Source organism: Antrostomus carolinensis, unplaced genomic scaffold, assembly GCF_000700745.2.
Source record: "Antrostomus carolinensis isolate BGI_N321 unplaced genomic scaffold, ASM70074v2 scaffold44211, whole genome shotgun sequence".
In the NCBI taxonomy this organism is placed as follows: domain Eukaryota; kingdom Metazoa; phylum Chordata; class Aves; order Caprimulgiformes; family Caprimulgidae; genus Antrostomus; species Antrostomus carolinensis.
This window is the reverse complement of record NW_010292813.1, coordinates 1-18,067: the sequence shown is the minus strand read 5'-3', so window position 1 is coordinate 18,067 and position 18,067 is coordinate 1. Positions and strand designations below refer to the sequence as shown.

Here is an 18,067-nt window from a genome sequence, read left to right as displayed (position 1 = left end):
GCACAGGATTTTCCTAGTGCCATGTCTGCACTCAGGGTGGATGTGGCTGCTGGCTCTCTCCCACTCAGACTGACCATTTAAAGAAAAGTAACTGTCTGTATAATACATACAAGTTAATAACATTGCTGTGTAGGAATGGTGGTGGATTATTAAACATGATATATAATAAACTCTAACTTTATTGGATCTTGCAGGTGCGCAGATTTGCAGAAGCATTCTTTTGTCTTGAGCATCCCAGGCAAGCTGCCCTTGCCTATCAAGAACTACAGTGAGTAGCCATTTGAAGTGCACCGTAGGTAGCGTGTGCTGCTATTATTCTATAGCTTACGTTGTCTAGAAGTACTGTCTCACAAAAATACTTACATAGCAAGTTCAAGAGAAACTTATGTTCTAAATATAATTTTAATGAAAGCTATATAAGAAGTTATTAAATAACTATTAAAGCTATTAAATAAATAATTAGTAGGAAAGCTTCTCCTAAAGTGAATTAAGCTACTGCTAATTTCTTTTAATGTAAAAATAAATAGTTATAATTTTTTCATGTAAGACTACTTCCTTTTTTTCAGTGCTCAAAGTCACCTACAGATGTGTGCAGCTATCAAAAACACTTCCTTCTGCAGTTCTCTTCCACCCCTCCCTATTGAATGCAGTGAACTAGATGGAGATATGAACTCCTTGCCTATAATCTTTGAAGATCGATATTTAGATTCAATTACTGAAGGTAAACACACCTCATAGTGCAGTTTTCTTTTTGAAGAAATGAGCAAAAATTATGTAAAACTTTTTTGTTATTGGTTTCTTTTTTTTTAATATTTCTTCCTGGCTTTAAAGTGGTACATTTATTTTCTAGGAAATGTTTTTTTAGTTTGGGTTTTAAGTCACCTGCATAATCTTGTTGTCAATAATCCTTTTCCTTTTTTTTCCCTCCCGTTTTGGTGAAAGATCTGGATGTGCCCTGGTTGGTAGTTCAGAGTCTTCCAAGGTCAGAGTCAAATAAACTGGATAAATTTGAAGCTGAAGAAGGTTTTGTAGCCAGTTTTACTAGCCCGGAATTGAAAATAAGACCTGCAGGTGCCTCCAATCTTTGGCATTCGGAAAGTGAAAAGATGCTAACAAAAACTATGAAAGGGAAAAATGAAGATGCAAATAAATCCAAAGTTAAGGTTACTAAGCTTATGAAAACAATGAAACCTGAAAACACAAAAAAAGTTGTGAAACAGAACTCTAAGGACTCCGTGGTCTTGGTAGGCTACAAATGTTTGAAAGGTGCAGCACTGGAAGATGGCTCTAGAAGCTCAGAAGGCAGGCCTTCATACAGTGCTAACGAAGGGCTGGACCCTACATTAGGTGGTTTTCCTTGTGATACAAAGACCTGCACCAGGCAAATAAGTCAAAGAGAACTTTCATTTTTGCCATCTGGAACTGAGGAAAAGACTAACAAGATTGAAGGTGTCCAACCAGGTCTGGGTAGTCCCGTGCACTGTGAAAATGTGACTATTTTTGGTAGACTTACCATCTCCCAGACAGATTCTGGAATTACACAAGCAGATAGTGCTCTACAACCCAGAGGTACACTTGAAGGTTGTCATGGAAGTCAACCAGCTTCCTCAGGAGTCAGGACAATTGAGGTCAAACCAAGTAATAAGAATCCTTATGAAGGGGAGAAAGTAACTGTTCACATTGGATCATGGACTGAGTTTCCGCAAGATGGAGTGCAAGGAGAGAATTTGCAGACACCCAATATTCAGTCTTCAGAATCTGAAAATAAATTTAATTCAGGAGAACAGGAGGCAGTGCTTGAAAAGGAAGACATCCACGAAAGGAACTTCCGACATACCAGTGACAACTTGACAGAAATGAAAAGTAATCAGCCTACTCTTTGTACAAAAGAAAGTCAACTTTCTGCAAGTGGAGAAATGACTAAAGTACCAGATGTTAGTGTGACATATGCCTCTTCTAGGTTTTCAGATTCAGGTGTAGAAAGTGAACCAAGTTCTTTTGCAACTCACTCCAACCCTGATCAGGTTTTTGAAAATGTTCAAGGGCAAGGCGGGTACAATGGTGAGAGAGTATTTCCTCGGCTTTTACTAAAACCAGACTGTGCTATAAAAAATGCAATAGAAAGCCACTGCACTGAGAGTACAAGCGCTGTAAGTGAAATACAGTCATCTCTGACATCCATAAATTCTCTGCCTTCAGATGATGATGAGTTGTCGCCTGATGAGAATTCAAAGATATCTGTTGTACCTGAATGCCAGCTAAGTGACAGTAAAACGGTATTGGATCTTGGAGCAGTTGACATGCCAAAATGTGATGACAGTAAAAAATCAAACACCAATTTGCAGCAACAGTGTGTTGTATTTTCAGGGCACTCAGATAACAAAACTCTGTCTATACACTGCCCACTCTCGGGAAGAAAAGATCTTTTACACCTAGTTGTTTCAGATGAGGATACGTCTACTGATGTGAAAAGTTACAGCCCACAGGTAGACATTGGCACAACCTGCAAGGACTCTCAGGGGCTTGAAAGGCATCTTAACACTACAGAAGAAACAGTTAAATTGTGTTTGGAAATTACTTGTATGGGTGAGCCATCTGTTGTTTTGAGTTCTTCATCTGTAAATGCAGTGTATGAGGTTGAAAAAACAGATGAAGGAAAACATAATGAGCCTTTAGAACTAAAGGAGACAACTGAAGAACTGTCTGTAGCTAAAAGTGAAACTGGTACAGATAATCCTTCTCCAACCAGTAGTACTGACATGGTAAAGCAAGGACTTGTCGAAAACTACTTTGGCTCTCGAAGCAGCACAGATATTTCAGATATTTGGCCTATGGACAATAGCAATCCTGTTAGCCCTCAAAAGGATACATACGAAAAACACGTTATTTGCTCTTCCCAGCAAGACAAGGAAGAAGAGGAGGATCAAGAAATGATTGAAAACGGGTATTATGAAGAAACAGACTATAGTACATTGGATGGAGCTTCCAGTGCTGACCTAGATCATGGGTCAGCAGAAGAGAGAGCCCTGCGATCTGAAAGGATTGATAGTGGGCATCTGCGAGATGGAATGACTGTGCCTCCTGTCTGCACTCCTGGTTGTCTGTCTTTTCCTTCTTCTCTGAGAGACTCTCCTTGCAATGTTGTCTGTTCTTCAAGGAATAAACCTGATGCAATTACACAACAGCCAGGAAGCACATCCTACAGCTCAGCTTCATCTGTTTCCTGGTATGAAAGCTCCCCAAAACCTCAAATGTTAGCGTAAGTGATTGTTTTAAAACAATTTTTTTTACTTTTAGAGATTACGTTTATATAGAATAGAAGGGGAAAGAAGCCTGGTCGGGCTCCAGAGTGCCCCTCGGATAGTGTCTTGTGGATTCTGCACACTCACGTAACATCACGTTTTAGATGTTCAGGTAGAAAGTGAGATAGCAGTGAATTCCTTCTAGCAGTTATCTTTTAATTTCATGTGGCTTGACAGACTTCAAGCAAAATGTTACTTTTTTTTTTTCTCTAATAATATTCCTTTTTTAAAAAATAATAATTTAGCTGAAAAGTTATGTCATAATGGCTACTGAACATAAAAATGGTGTTTTATTAAATGGAAGCTGTTAAAATAGCAAGAATATGAAAATATGCTTTGCGTTTAAAAACGTAAGTACAAAAACATTCTGTAAATGGTTCTCCATCTAATTAGTTAAGTGACGCAAATTTGCAGTGCTAGCCAAGGTGGGGGCCTTATTCTTCAGTCTTAACTTAAAATATCCAAAATGTAACATCTCAGAGACCATAGTGCTCTGAATTACACTGCAGTATGGATACTGGGAAAGCCAAATTTAGAGGGACATCAGGGATCCCATATTGTACCTCTTCTTGCTGTAAACATAGGAGTTGCCCTGATAAGCCCCTGCTTCTAACTGAACATGGGAAGCAGCAGCTTAATGTGTTGTGTTGGAAGTAAATCGTTGCTATCAGAAAGAAGAAAGTTAAAAAGAGAGGTAGAAACAAGGAGAATGCTAAGCAGGCAGAAGGGATAAAAAACCAGATGGTTGTGGTAAGCAGCTGAGAACAGGAGGAAGGATTGAGCAGTGGTGGAGGAAAACAGGTTAGAAGTAGTCAGAAAAGTAGCTTCTGAAATACTGGAGAGTGGGTACTGGTGTGGAATACGAGGGATGAAAAGCAGAGACTATTTATGGTGTTCTGTAACAATAAAGAGGAAACTCAGAGTAAAATCAGAGACTTGGCCTTGGGGAAAGCAGAGTCTCCCGGAGTGTGGGGTAACTGGGATTCCAGAGGGCACCACAGAGAACCAATTTTGGTATCGGTTCAGAAAACATGCCTTGTGTACAAGCTAAGTATCTTCTGCTGTGGAGTGATAAGACCAGCTGCCTGCAGTGGTTTCTGTTTAGGCTGACTTCATTGAAGTTTGCTCTTGCCAGCTAGTGAGGAATGAGCTGAAGATAAAGCTGAGAAAACAGAGAACAAAAAGTAGAATGGGAGGAAAACAGTGAGCAGGCAAAAGAGGATGGGATACAGCATGATGGTGTGAGGGATAACATAGGACAGAGGGACTAAGGAGGGAAAGAAGCATAAGGAAGCACAAAGCCTGAAGTGCTGCAGGGAAACTGAATCGCAATTAATTAGGTAGGGAGATCATACACAAAAAACTAAGGGAAGGGGAAGAAGGAGAGAACACAAGGAACTCCTGGCATGTGGTGAGCTCAGATGTTAGAAACCATTTAGTGTATGCATTCATGTAATATCTGAAAGATAAGAGGTCTGGATCTGGCTTCTTCTGAAGCAAGTATCAGTTATTCAGCCTACCAGAGGGACTTTCTGGTGAGCAATGGCACTGGCTCCAGCTCTCTCCTGATCTAGGAGGTAGGTTTTAATTTTGGAAAGATGTTTGAAAAGGCAGTGGGAATCTTTCCTTGACTCCTGATTGGTTATAATTCCTGTAACTTTGTTACCTCATTTAAACCAAGCTGTTGCTTGCTTAAGGCCAGAACTAACCTAGAATCTTCATTGGTTTCAGAAATACTTCAGGATTTGCAGAAATGTTCAGAGGAGAGAAGAGAGTAAAGCTTGGGGTATTGATTTTGTTGCAGAGTAAAAGGGGCTGTAGGAAGCTGCAATAAAAAATATTTTGAGGAACTGGCTTGTTTTGTGAAGATAATAATTTAATAAATATATTTTCCTTTGTATCAATTACATAGAAGACAAACTAAAAAGACAGTAGAAAACTGCGTTGTAGGAGACCCTACGTTTGTCTGGCAATAGTAAATGTTTTATCATAAATGTGCTTTTTTTCTAGTTTCCTACAGGCTAAAGAAGAATTGAAGCAACTTAAACTTCCTGGATTTATGTATAGTGATGTTTTCAAACTGGCTTCTTCAATACCTTATTTCAGTATGGAAGAGGATGACTGTTCTGAAGAAGGAATACATCTTATAGTCTGTGTCCATGGCCTAGATGGTACGCTGGTGATACTGAATGAGAGAGCAGCTCAGATTACCAGTCAGGTTTAGCTTTTGTCTGAACTCCGAACTGAACACTTCTGAAATAGGTTCACTGGAGGGAAATGGGAATCTGACATTGTACTGCTACATTTGATAATGTGTTCCACAGAATCATTTAAACTAAGAATTTTGTGTAATACTTGTCTTTAGTAAAACTTCCATGCACATAAACCCATTTCATGCTATAGTTCACATTAGATACATCTTACAGTTTTTTATGTCACATAGGTATTTGTCCTTATCATGGTAATAGGATGGAGTTTTGCTAACAAAACAGTTTTGTTTAGAATTTGTCAAGGAAAATTAAATATGTGTATCTTGTTAGGAAAAAAAATAGTGTGTGTAAAATGCAGGCAAGTGTTTAGAAGATTTTAAAAGGTCAGATTACTGAATCCCAGAATGGTTGAGGTTGGAAGGGATCTCTGGAGATTGTCTGGTCCAACTCCCCTGCTTAAAGCAGAGTCACCTGCAGCAGGTTGCCCAGGACCCAGCCCAGTAGGTTTGTGAATATTTCCAAGGATGGAGCAGAAATGAGAAAATTTCTTGCTAATTGAAAGAAGGATTGGAAGGTTTAAATGGTTTGAATATAGTCACCTGCTTTTAATTCAAAGCGTATGTGCATGTTAAGAAATAATGTCCCCTCTAGTTAAGATATTCATAGCTTTCTGCCTTCAATGTTTTTGTCTTTTTTTGAGAAGCTTCTTAAATTAACAATGTAAGGAAACACAAGAGGGCAATGGATAGAATGTTGGACTGGACTGACACTGCACATTTGTAGTACAAACACCTTCTTGTATTTTCCAAATTTCTGAATTAAAAAAACAAAACAAAACAGAATAGCTTTTCTTTTTTCCTCTAGGCAGAAAGCAACTGTTCTTAAGCACTTTTAAAACAGAAATCAGAAATGTTCCTTCTTACTGGTGTAGATGTTCAAATGCTAGAATTGACACAAAAGTTAACTTGGCCAAAAAAACTGTTGTAAAAAAAACATGTCTTTGAAGCCTTAGAAAAATCCGTATAGTTAGAATTTTCTTATGAAATGGTGAGTTTATTCAAGTTCTTTCCTGTTAATAGCAGATTTAAATAAAAATCTCGTTCTCTAATTAAGGCAGAAAGGGTACTCTTTCTTCAAAAGCACGTATGATCATTGATGTAAAGAAATCTTCAGGCAGCTAGCATTTGTGGCCTTGGGTACTAGTCTAAATGTATCTTTATCTGCTGACAGTCCACTGTGCCTCTTTATTCTGTGAAAATATTTACGACTTGCCCTTATTCTTTGCTCCTTCACTGAATTCTTTAAGCTAGTTCTGAGTTCTTTAATTGACTTTTATCAAAGTTAATTAGGTTTTCAAGAATGAAATGTTCTATAAAGGTCTAAATGGTCTATATCTGATGGATGCTAAAACAAATCAAACATGACTTCCTAAATCCTTGCTTTTTTAAAACCGTATCTACATTGAATGTCATTTTCATAGGCCGTTTTGTCACTGCATTTGGCATTGCGGTTTATCTTCCTGAGTCTTACTGAATTTTAATTAGGGCTGAGAATATCATTAGCTGTGTTTAAATATAAAGTTGTGCTGTAGGTTCATTTCAGTAGTCTGAGTGCTTTTATTGCAAGTTAACTTTGCAGTATCTAACTCTTTGATTGTTTTTCCTTTTAAGGTAACAGCGCAGATCTAAGATTAGTGAAGACTTACATCGAGCTAGGGCTGCCTGGAGGGAGAATAGATTTTCTTATGTCTGAAAGGAATCAGGTATTTGCCAACAAAAAAAAAATTGTAAAGCAATAAACAGTGTACATCTTCAGACATGTTTATTTAATGGCACTATCGTGTTGCACTTTCCCCCATTCTGGATTTTTTTATTGTATTCTCATGGAATCCATGATATGATCTGTGGCTTGCATTAAAGTAATTACAAAACCTAGCATGATATTGAAGGTAAATATTATATAAAGAGTAACATTTGTTGGTGACATTCTGTTGTGTGTGCTGATAATCTCCTAAATTCTCAGCAAAATCATTGAGGATTGTAGATAAAATACGCTCAATATTAATGGTAAAAATGACTTCAGTGAAAACAGGTGTCGCGAGAAGGGATATGTGATATTTCACAGGATCTGAGAAATACAAAATACCTGTTTCTTGTTATTTTGTCAGTGTACTGTAAGGTCCACATCATGACACTGAACCACTATCAAATTACCTCGTGTGTTAAACTTTAGTGAATTTTATTCTTTTCAGAGGAAGTAAACTTGGCAACGCACAGAACCAATTTTTACTTTTTTTGTGTATGTCACATATTGTATTAGACATTCTTCAGGGATTAATTAAAACAAAGAGTCTCTTCAGTGGCTCAAACAAAAGGTTCATTTAGTGCAGTAGCGTTTTTCTGGCGATAGCTTCTGGGATGCTCTGCAAAACAGGCTGGACAGGCACCAGTCCATGCTTTCTCTTCTCTAGCCCTATAGTCTTTGGCAGTCAGCAGTTCTGAAACTTTCTGATTTGGGAATTCCTTTGAGACCACTGAGCCTAAGAGCTACTGACAGACTTTTCTCCTTAATGTTGACTAATTCTTTTTGAATGTTTTTACTTCCAGTTTCCACAGCATGCAGTTGAGATTAATTCTGTGGTTCATATAAATTACCAATTCAGTGGCAAACAAGGAAATTTTAAAAAATCCCCCTACAGCTTGTTTTGGGGAAAAAAAAAAAAGTAGTTAATAATCATTCCCATTTTCTGCTTCAGTTAATTAAGTATTTTATAAACAAGTATAATTTCTCCCTCAGGAGGCAACTGAAGAGACATAGTCCATTCAGTATTTCTCAGGATCATATGTGAAATAGTATCTGATCATCCATGGTATCCTTTCCTGCCCACTTTCAAACATCTTGTCATTTGAAATGGGATGATCAGAACTAGACAGGGCATTAAGATGCTTGTGCACTGTGGACTTAAAAATGCTATGCTGATATTTTCTGTTCTTTCCTGACTTTCCTAATGTAGCTGATTATATAGAGATGTACAGATTATTGTTTGCATATGTTAAGGGCTGTTTTTCCCTATGTAACACTGTTTTGTATTTCTTGCCATTTTGTCACCCAGGCATGCAGTATTGTAAGATTATTCTGGAATTCTGATTGAATCTAGATTTGACTATCCTGGATATTTGGTTTTGTCTCCAAACTCTGTCATCTCATCTCCTTCTTCCCTTTCCTGGATCATTTATCAATATGTTGAACACTACAGATTTTAGCACAGATCCTTTGGAACTTGTGTTGAAAAGTTTTAGGCAGCCTTTGCCTACCTCTTTTTTAACTTGTTACTGCTAATCATTGTAGAGAATCAGCTCTGAACTGGGAATAAGGCCTTAAGGATTTTTTTTTGTTGTTTGTTTGTTTGTTTGTTTTGATTAAACAGTACTAATGTAGACTCTTTCTGCTGTTGCAGTAATTGTCTCATTTCTATTTAATGGGCAGTGTGATTTAGTTCTGAATATGCAGTTTGGGCTTCTGTTTCACTACAGATAAGACTGTGTGTAGGGGAAGGCTTAGAAGGAAGACTGGCTGCATGTGTTAAGATTTGTTTTGGTGCATTAGAAGAAAGTAGTCTTACAGTAAAACGTGTATCACTTCATTACATGTTACAAGAAAAAAAAATTGAAAAAACATAATAACTAGCTGTAGTGCTTGTATTCAAAGTTAATATGGATGCTTTTATTTGTGTGCTGTTGCTCAGAACACTGGGGAATAAGAATTCAGACTGAATGCAGAATGTATATTACTGCATTAGAAAATACAGTTATTATTTTTTATTTCTTTTATTTTACAGAATGATACCTTTGCTGATTTTGATTCCATGACAGATCGCCTTTTAGATGAAATTATACAGTATATACAAATTTATAATCTTACCCTTTCAAAAATCAGGTAATATCTGTTCTATACTATTTATAGAAATAAACTTAAAACTAGAGCCCTGTGTTGTTCTGAACTGTGATGCTCAGGAGCAGGCCAAAGAGAGATGGGAAAGAGAAATTTGGGGTGGGGGGGAGCAGGGGAAAGGCAGACAAAGGAGAGAGAGGGAATTCCCAGCTGAAAGAAGACTCAACAGTGTTGTAAGCTCACCTAGTCCTGTAAGCTCACCTAGTCCTGTTGGGGGTTTTAGGGCAGAGTTAAGCATTACATCTAAGGAACTGCTGTCCTCTGTTTCCTAAGATCCTTTATGGGTAGGATACTGCAGAAAAACAGATAATATTTTGAGAAAGTTGAAGGAAATTGCAATAGCGCTATGTCAAGAAAAAGTTAGCTTTCTTCTGATTTTATAGTCTCTTCACCAAGTATGACATAGCAAACTCTCTATCTTGTCGTTCTACAGGGAAATTCCATCTCATCTGTGACATTGCAGGGCAGCTGCATGAAAAAAATATGTCATCATTTTGACATTTTCAGATTGTTTCATCTGCTAAAAAGCATGTTTTACATCTTAATAGAAGGCTCACCCCAGTCTATGCATACCTGTTTCCTTTTTCAGTTACTTCCAGGGAATACTTGTTCCATTTATTTTCTCAAAGTAGGGTACCCTGTTTGGGCAGACTACCTTCCTAACTCACCTGTGTTGCTGGAGTCAGCTCATTGATAAATGAAGGGAGCAAATTCAAACCTGCCTTCATCCATTTGTTCAGGCATCCTCAAATTACACATCTGGAAGGTTTTTTGACTTGGTAGTCACATGCATTTCCTACAAGCTTCTACATATTCATGTGTTTAGTAGGCTTTAATCAGCTAGAGAAAACATCTAAGATGTTTAAACTTAATCTCTTTTTAAACAAATGTTCCTGTTTTGAGATAGGCAAGATTTGACATGATTAATTTTGTCTAAATTGATTTTTAAAAAGCCAAAAAACAAAAAGCAAAGCAGCACAGTGTGATAGTATCTGTATTACTCAGACTGCATGTTAGCACCCTCGGTACGGGAGAGAAGAGTTCTGTAACCCACCAGCACACACTGATATCTTCTCTCCCATGTCGTAGACTGAAGACTGTAATGAGCAAACCCACCCAGTTACCTTCTCGTTGTTCATACCTGAGAATTGAATTCTTGTTTGCTTTTGGTTGGCTTCTTTCATAAGATTTTCAGTTTGTAAATATGTTTTCAGTTTTATTTCTTTCACTCGAAAGAAAAAAGAAATTATCAAATTTTATCTCATTTCTTATTTTAATTTCCTTTTGAAAGTGTATACTTGTCTTTGGCCCTTCTGAAGGAGAAGTCTTCATCTCTCAACTTTAGCTTTTCTGATAAGAAAGTTAAACCTATCAGCTAATTCTGCAGCTGTTTCCTTGTAGTTACATGAGAGAGATTTCAGAAGGAGACGTGGTTATATGCAGTTCCCTGCAGGGATGACCAACCCAGAAAGCTCAGGAAAGTACTATGGAGAAATCCTCTGTTCAAGTAGCTGCTGTGTTCCTTCCTCATTGTGGCTGTCCCACTGTACAGAAAGCAGTCTTTGTGCTAGACAGCCACGCTCTCCTGAATGGTGCTGGTTTGTCCTCCTGAAATCTCCCTGTCTGCTAAAAGCAGTGTTCTCTGTACAGGTGCTGCTCAATGGCCGAGTCAAACTAGAAGTCGGTCTCCAGACTGATAATGATTTTGTATGGCAAAGAAGCCAGCACCGTTGTATGTCAGAAATACGTGTTCTGTTCCTCTCTTACACTTAAATTCTTGTTAGGGGCAAAAGGGAACACACTTCATATGCAGAGATAAGAATTTATTGTTAGTCCAATTAGTCTTCTAATAATCTAATTAAAAATGCAGCAAAAAAAAAAATACTATTAGTCTAGCTACAGTACTACTAGATTGATAGTCCAAATTAATGCAGAAAAGTCCCGCTATTAATATGGCTAAAATCATCATACAGAAACTTTCTAGTATTTTTTCTTAGGTGGTAAACTCCCCTTCCAGCAGCTGTCTGGGTCCTAAGATTGGTGGTTTCTGTTTTCCTTAAGCAGGGGCACATCAGCATGCTGGGGCTTCAGTGTAAGGTGAATGATGTTCACAGTGGGGGTTTCTGCCTCCCTGGCCTTGGGTCTGCCTGGGTTTATTTTCATACTTTCATCTTTTCAGCCTGCTCACATTTACTCTTCTTCCCCCCCACCCCCTCCTTCTCTGTTATTCCTGACAATGTCTTTCTTTCCTGACTTGTAATATTGTGCTTCTGCAGTGATCATTAATAGATCATTGGGGACCTCTGGCATGTACCTGTGTCTGCACTCTTCCACACCACCACACTTTATTCTAGTGATACACAGTTCAAGCCACACAGAATAACTACTTGTTCTTAATAGAAACCATAGTGAAACTAACAGAACTTTAGGCCTGATTGTCACTTCACTGCCAGAAGATTGTTGTCACAGCTAAAACAAACTAGTCAGCTCAGGCCAAGACAAGTCAAGAGAAGTTCTGAGATTCTTCACTGTCTGGTTAAGGCAAAGCCTTGTGCCTTCAAGTAATGGGAAAATCCTATTTGTTGTGCCACTTTCTCCTACTGAGATATGAAAAAGGACTCGCAGAGCCATGCTGTAGCATCAGTGTCAGTGAACCAACGTTTTTGGTACTGCCAAAGCTAATACCAGTTATTACAGCAGTACACAACCCAACATGAGCATTGGTCTCCTCTGAACAAAAACTTTGTGTTCACTACAGGTGTTTAGCAAGTATCAACTGGAAGCTTGATTCAGACCAACAGCAATTTGTCTTATGAAACAACTGTTTGGTAAAGAATCACAGAATACTTCAGGTTGAGGGGACCTCTGAAGTTTATCTGGACCATTTACCCACTCATACCAGTGCTACCTTCAAAGTTAATAGAACTTTGAAGCAAGTCAAATTGCTCAGTCATACCTGTTCAAGTTTTGAGTATCTGTGTGGCTGGAAGCCTTTCCAGGTCATCACATAGCTAGGAAATAAACCACATGCTCTTATAGTGTAGTTTCAGAAACCATTTTCCTCATGTCAACTCATAAATTTCTGATAACCTGTGTTGGACTTTAACCTCAGTTGGATTATTCGGCTTGTCATCCTCTTCCCTAAGTAACATTGGCTCACAAAAAAAAGAAAGCAATTTTTAATGATGTGCATATATTAAAACATCTGTTCATTGTTTCAGCACCTTTTTGATTATGGCTTTTGATGGAATTTTTTTTTCTTCCATGAATTTTTATAGTTGGACAGGATTCTTCATTTGTTATCACAGAATAACAAAGTTTTACTGTGTTTAATTTTCCAGTATGATCTGAATTAGTAGACTTGAGACATAAACTGCATATAAATACTACAGTATAATTCTGTTACTTCAATGTGTTAATGATACCTTGTATTCAGCAGTTGGTAATATTGCCACCTGCTGTTCAGAAATGCATTGGCTTTGCAGAGTATCCCACAGTTGGAGGTATCAGAAGCAGTGAGTAGGATAGGTCACATTTTTGTCTTAAACTTTCAAAACCCTTTTTGAAGGATTTTCCTTTTCCTCCACTTTCCTTTTTGATGTGAGCAAATCCTTCAACCTTTCTGTATTAAAAAATAATATTAAAGGCTTATTACGCATTCACCTGAACATCTAAATTTTAACAAAATCTATTACTGTGACCTTTGTTACTTTTCTGAGTCTTTCCAAATTAAGAACAAGTGTTTAAACTTTGAGATACATTCACATAGCTAATTCAGCACCCTTTTTTTCCTCAAGTGGATCTTTCATGTTTCTGAAGTTTTGGTTCAGGTATGCCCATATTCTTGAAGATGATAGGATTGACTGGTGGATCACTGTTTTTTCCCAGTGATGAAATAGTCCTTTGTTATGATAAAATCTAGGAGTTTCTCATCCCTTTATGATATTTAGTAAATAGTGGATGAACTGTCAGAACTGTCAAGAAACTTCTCTCCTAATGTTCATATTTTCTTTAGAAAATAAACCTCAAGTACTCAAGAGCAATTCTGTCATGCAGATCATCTTCAGGATAAACTCACTTAATTTCTGTGGCCATTCTCTTGTTCCCAAAGAAATCTACAGTTTTGTTCTTCCTGTGTGGACTTTATGATGTACTGTTAGAGAATGGTTTAAATTTTAGTATTCAAGACAGTCAGCAGCTCAGTATTTTGTTTTGCAAACGCACTGCTGTTGTGCTGACAGCACAGAGGATACATATTTTATATTTCTAAATTAGGCAAACATAGCAAGCTGCAGCAAAGAATTTCTGATACTGCAGCAATTTTGACAATCTAGTAGTAAAAGCAAATGGGAAGAATATGCATAAATGCTTAAACTGTGTATTGGTAAAGAACAAAAAGCCTATTCTGTCTTATAAATGTATGATTATGTCAGAGTTTAGGAGCTCAGGAGTGGACTTGCTATTCTGTACCTAACATTTGAATTTTTTCATTTATCTTTAAATGTGAATTTTAAGAGTCAATAATTCTTGCTTGGGAAGCAATTAAACAGTCAAGTAATTTGTTAGCACTGTATTTTACACAGGTATTCCTGGTAGCTTTATCTATTTTTGTCAAAAAATATAGTGATACAGAGCAAACAGGAGCGATGATCTCATGGGTGTTGTGTTGTGGCACATAGATGATCCAGCCACAATAGTTCTGCTGTATATTTTTGATGATTGTCTGTTCTCTTCATGTCCTGAGATTACATTTGTTAAATGAAAAGACAGTTTTTCCCGTGAGTCTTGGCTCTACCATATCCTCTTTAAGTCAGTGCCTAGGATGGTGTGGCCCTTACCGCAGCAGGGACCTGTAAACATGACTGCATAATAACTAGAATTGTTTTATTCTGTAGTGTTTCTACTAAAGAAATGCTTTATACAGGCTTGTGGGTACAACAATAGGCAGCTTGGATTAAGCAGTAATTATACCTAGATACATGAGGTTAAACAGTCCTACCCATCTTGCCCCTAACTCGCTTAACCAGGGAAACAACTAAATGTAATATGTCCTAGTAGAGAGTTACTCTTCAGCTGCCTCGCTCAAGCTGATAATCAGTTATTTTGGTCCAACTGCTAAGCAGATTTGAGATGTTGCTTCTGTTTTAAAATAATCAGATTCTGTTAAGTAATGGTTTTCCCCCTTCTAGGAGTACTTTTGGAATCCTTCTCCACTAGGTGGTTTCAGTAACTGTCACGCATTTGTCATATTGAATGCCATCGCATGCCAACGCAGTGCTTTCTTCAGTCATGCACAGGGTGGTGCATATATTTTATTAGCATAAAATATTTTCTGAATACTTGGTGCTAAGGGAAATACAACCAGAAATCTTGATTTTAGTGCGAGATGCTGGTGGAAGGATAATTTTATTTCACTAGCTTTTCAAAAACAATATCTAAAATAATTCTGGAGGAGCTCAGGACATGTTTATAATGAGTTTGTGCAGCTTGGGAGATATAGACAAGCGATGTTTTCTGTGTGACCTAAAATACAGGCTTCTGGATGGAAACTTTTAATGAATTTTTTCCTATGCTCTTTCAGCATTTTGTGACAATAGTTTCTGTTTAAAAGGAAAAAAAAGATTGACATCAAATTCTGTTATACTGTTTTTTTCTTTTTAAACAGCTTTATTGGACACTCACTGGGTAATTTAATAATCCGTTCAGTGCTCACAAGACCTCGATTTAAATATTACCTCAACAAACTTCATACCTTCCTGTCTCTGTCTGGACCACATCTTGGTACCCTCTACAACAGCAGTGCTCTTGTTAACACAGGTAAAGTATTATTTTCAGTAGTACAAGTTTAGGGGAGATTTTGTCTTTGAAATGAACGCAGCAGTTTCATGTGGGGTGCACATTTCTGCATTATTTTGATTATGAGAGAGTGCAGGTTTCACTGTCAGAAGAGAGAATGGTTATAAAAATAAAGTATCAATAGAAGGATGTGCAAGAGATGGTTGACATAAGTGTTTTCCCATATGTTTGATTCAGGTTTATCTGTTACACCATTAAAAAAATTACAGTTCTAATGTGTTGACTTCAGTTTATTATAAACTGAATTTTAATATATTTAATTTGCAAAATGAGTAGGTAAGATGCATTAAAATAATTCTGAACTACTAGTAGTGTCTTTTCTCTCTCAAAAATGTCTTACAATAAACCTTACACCCTGCAGTGCGTTTCTGCAGATGGGTTTGTACCTTATGAATATCTGTTTTTCTAAAGATTAAATGTTGATTTAGGAGAACTTGTGAAAACTGCTGAGTTTTGAAATAAATGTTAGAAAATATTTTCAGGTAGCATCAAATTTTTAAATGGATACTTGTTTCTGAGATTACCACCTACCTTGGAGAGCCCAAACGCAAAATGAGTAACACTTATTTTCACTAAATATAAACATTCTCATTAAACTCTTTAAAAACGCTTTAAAAATCATTAACTATTATTTTAGTGACAGTTTACTTGAAGATTTTTTTTTTTTTTAGTTTGTTTCATACAGAAATGAGAAGGAAAAACTTTAAACTCATATGTGTTGAGCTTAAGTGGACAGGAATTGCTGCGTAACGAGTTACTTTGGAGTTTATAGAAGCAATGGGAACAAGAGAGCTCTTTGAATTTGGTTAAAATTGTAGCATTTGTAGCCCTCAATGCACTGCCAGGGAGGTTCACTTCAGGATTAAAACATCTACAGTGTAATTTACTCTGGGCACCTACTGGGCATTTAACCTAGTACATCTGTGGACCATTTCTTTTACATACTTTAATCTGTAATTGAATATCACCCACATCACTCAAAAGTGTTAGCATTACTTTGCTTTTAGAAATTGTAGTTTTCCAGGATACAAAGAGGCAGGGCTGTTTGCTTGTTTATATAATCAATGGCCAGCAAATGGCTTTCAGTTATTTAAGGTTAAAGCTATCAAAGTATAATCCAGAATATATTCACTGAAAAACAAAGGATGTCTGTGGTATTTAATCTGTTTTATAGTTGAAGACAGTACAAAATGTCCTTTTCATATAATAATCTTCCTCTATATTTCAAACTCCTTAAGGTTTTGGAAAATACCAAGATAATAAGTAATGAGGATTGAACTCTAAATTACAACATTTTATATATATATTAATGGTGTTCAGTAAATTCCTTCAGTAAAAGACAACTTGCATCAACGCATTATTGAGGCTGTTAAGGGCTTGGTTGTCTGCTTTTATTTCTTGGCAAAGGAGAGAAGATTTTCTGAAAGGACAGGTAGCCAGCTGGCTTTGCTCATTGGCTAATAGAGAGAGTACAGCATCATAGAAAATATAATACTCTTGTTTTTCTCTCAGTAAATTCTGCTTCCTTTTTTTCAAGTTATATTTAATGAATTCAGTGGTTCTATAAAGTTATTTTTAGAAATCTGAGAAGTAATACTTGTTCTTTAGTATAGTATGCTACATATTTCCACATCAAAATGTTCTAATATTCTATAAATTGTTGAAATAGTTTGTATATTGCCTTATGACTAACTTCTTAGTGTATTTTCACCTTTTCTTAGTTATTTTTTTCTAGAAAGGCATGTATATTAGTGGAAATAATGATCTTCATGCTTTATTATAAATAGAGAGGAAAGAATAATGAACAAAAATGTTAAATGGTTCTGGGCTTGACAGTGCTGACATGAAAAACAAGACTCTGAGGAGCCAAATATATGGACTTCACATACTTTTACTGATGTTTAATTAGTTTTCATATTATATTGTGGATCTCTACTCATGTTGTACCTTACAATGCAGGACTGTGGTTTATGCAGAAGTGGAAGAAGTCTGGTTCTTTATTACAATTGACGTGTCGAGACCATTCAGATCCACGACAAACGTTCTTGTACAAACTTAGTAAAAAAGCAGGTAAGCTTTGTTAATACTTACTGCCTTTTAAAGGCCACTGTACAGAAACGTGAATAGGACCCTAGAAAAAATTTTTCCAACAAACTCCTATTTCAGTTTGTGACTAAGAGTTACTTTGGCTTTAGTCCCATATTCTTCAAGTAAAATAAACGATAAACCATTTTTGTTCCAGAAGTGGACCATTGGTTTGATATTTTCCTTCCTAACTAATGAGCAGAAGTTCTGAGTGCAGCCACTATGTTGGTGTGTATATATTGTGATAGGACAATATATACATATGTATATATGGAAGCTAGTGATTTCAGTGTGATAAGTCAAGTGCATAGATACTGATTTAGGATTACCAGTTTGTGTATCTATTTTTCTTATCTATTCTAGAAATGTAACATTCTGCTTTAAAGTTTTTGCTAACCTGTCTTCTATTTCCTCATTAAGATGGTCAGGGAAAACAAAAACTCATTTTGATAAAGAAAGAAGTTGTACTTAACATAATAGCTAAAAAACAAATTAAATTATTCATACTATATAATTCATGCAATTTTCTCTAGTTTGAATATTCTTGTTTTAGCTATTGGCTGTGAGCCAGTTTTGACAGTGAAGAATGTGCCAGCTGGGTGTAGTTTCTATTAAGCATTATAAAGTTATTGAGGATTGTGGTGGTTTAACCCACAGTAGGAC

General features: G+C 36.7%; 1 protein-coding gene across 1 annotated transcript in view; it reads left to right on the top strand.

The window, feature by feature from the left end:
* FAM135A (family with sequence similarity 135 member A) overlaps positions 1–17,389 on the top strand; it is a gene marked incomplete at its 3' end in the record, with an annotated part of 37,242 nt that extends 19,853 nt beyond the window's left edge. The window contains exons 10-17 of the mRNA XM_029087248.1: positions 195–268; positions 567–721; positions 943–3,259; positions 5,313–5,473; positions 7,183–7,274; positions 9,351–9,448; positions 15,129–15,280; positions 17,279–17,389. Of these exons, the coding sequence (XP_028943081.1) occupies positions 195–268; positions 567–721; positions 943–3,259; positions 5,313–5,473; positions 7,183–7,274; positions 9,351–9,448; positions 15,129–15,280; positions 17,279–17,389 (3,160 nt within the window). The remainder of the gene's footprint in view (positions 1–194; positions 269–566; positions 722–942; positions 3,260–5,312; positions 5,474–7,182; positions 7,275–9,350; positions 9,449–15,128; positions 15,281–17,278) is intronic.
* Positions 17,390–18,067: the final 678 nt, after the last annotated feature.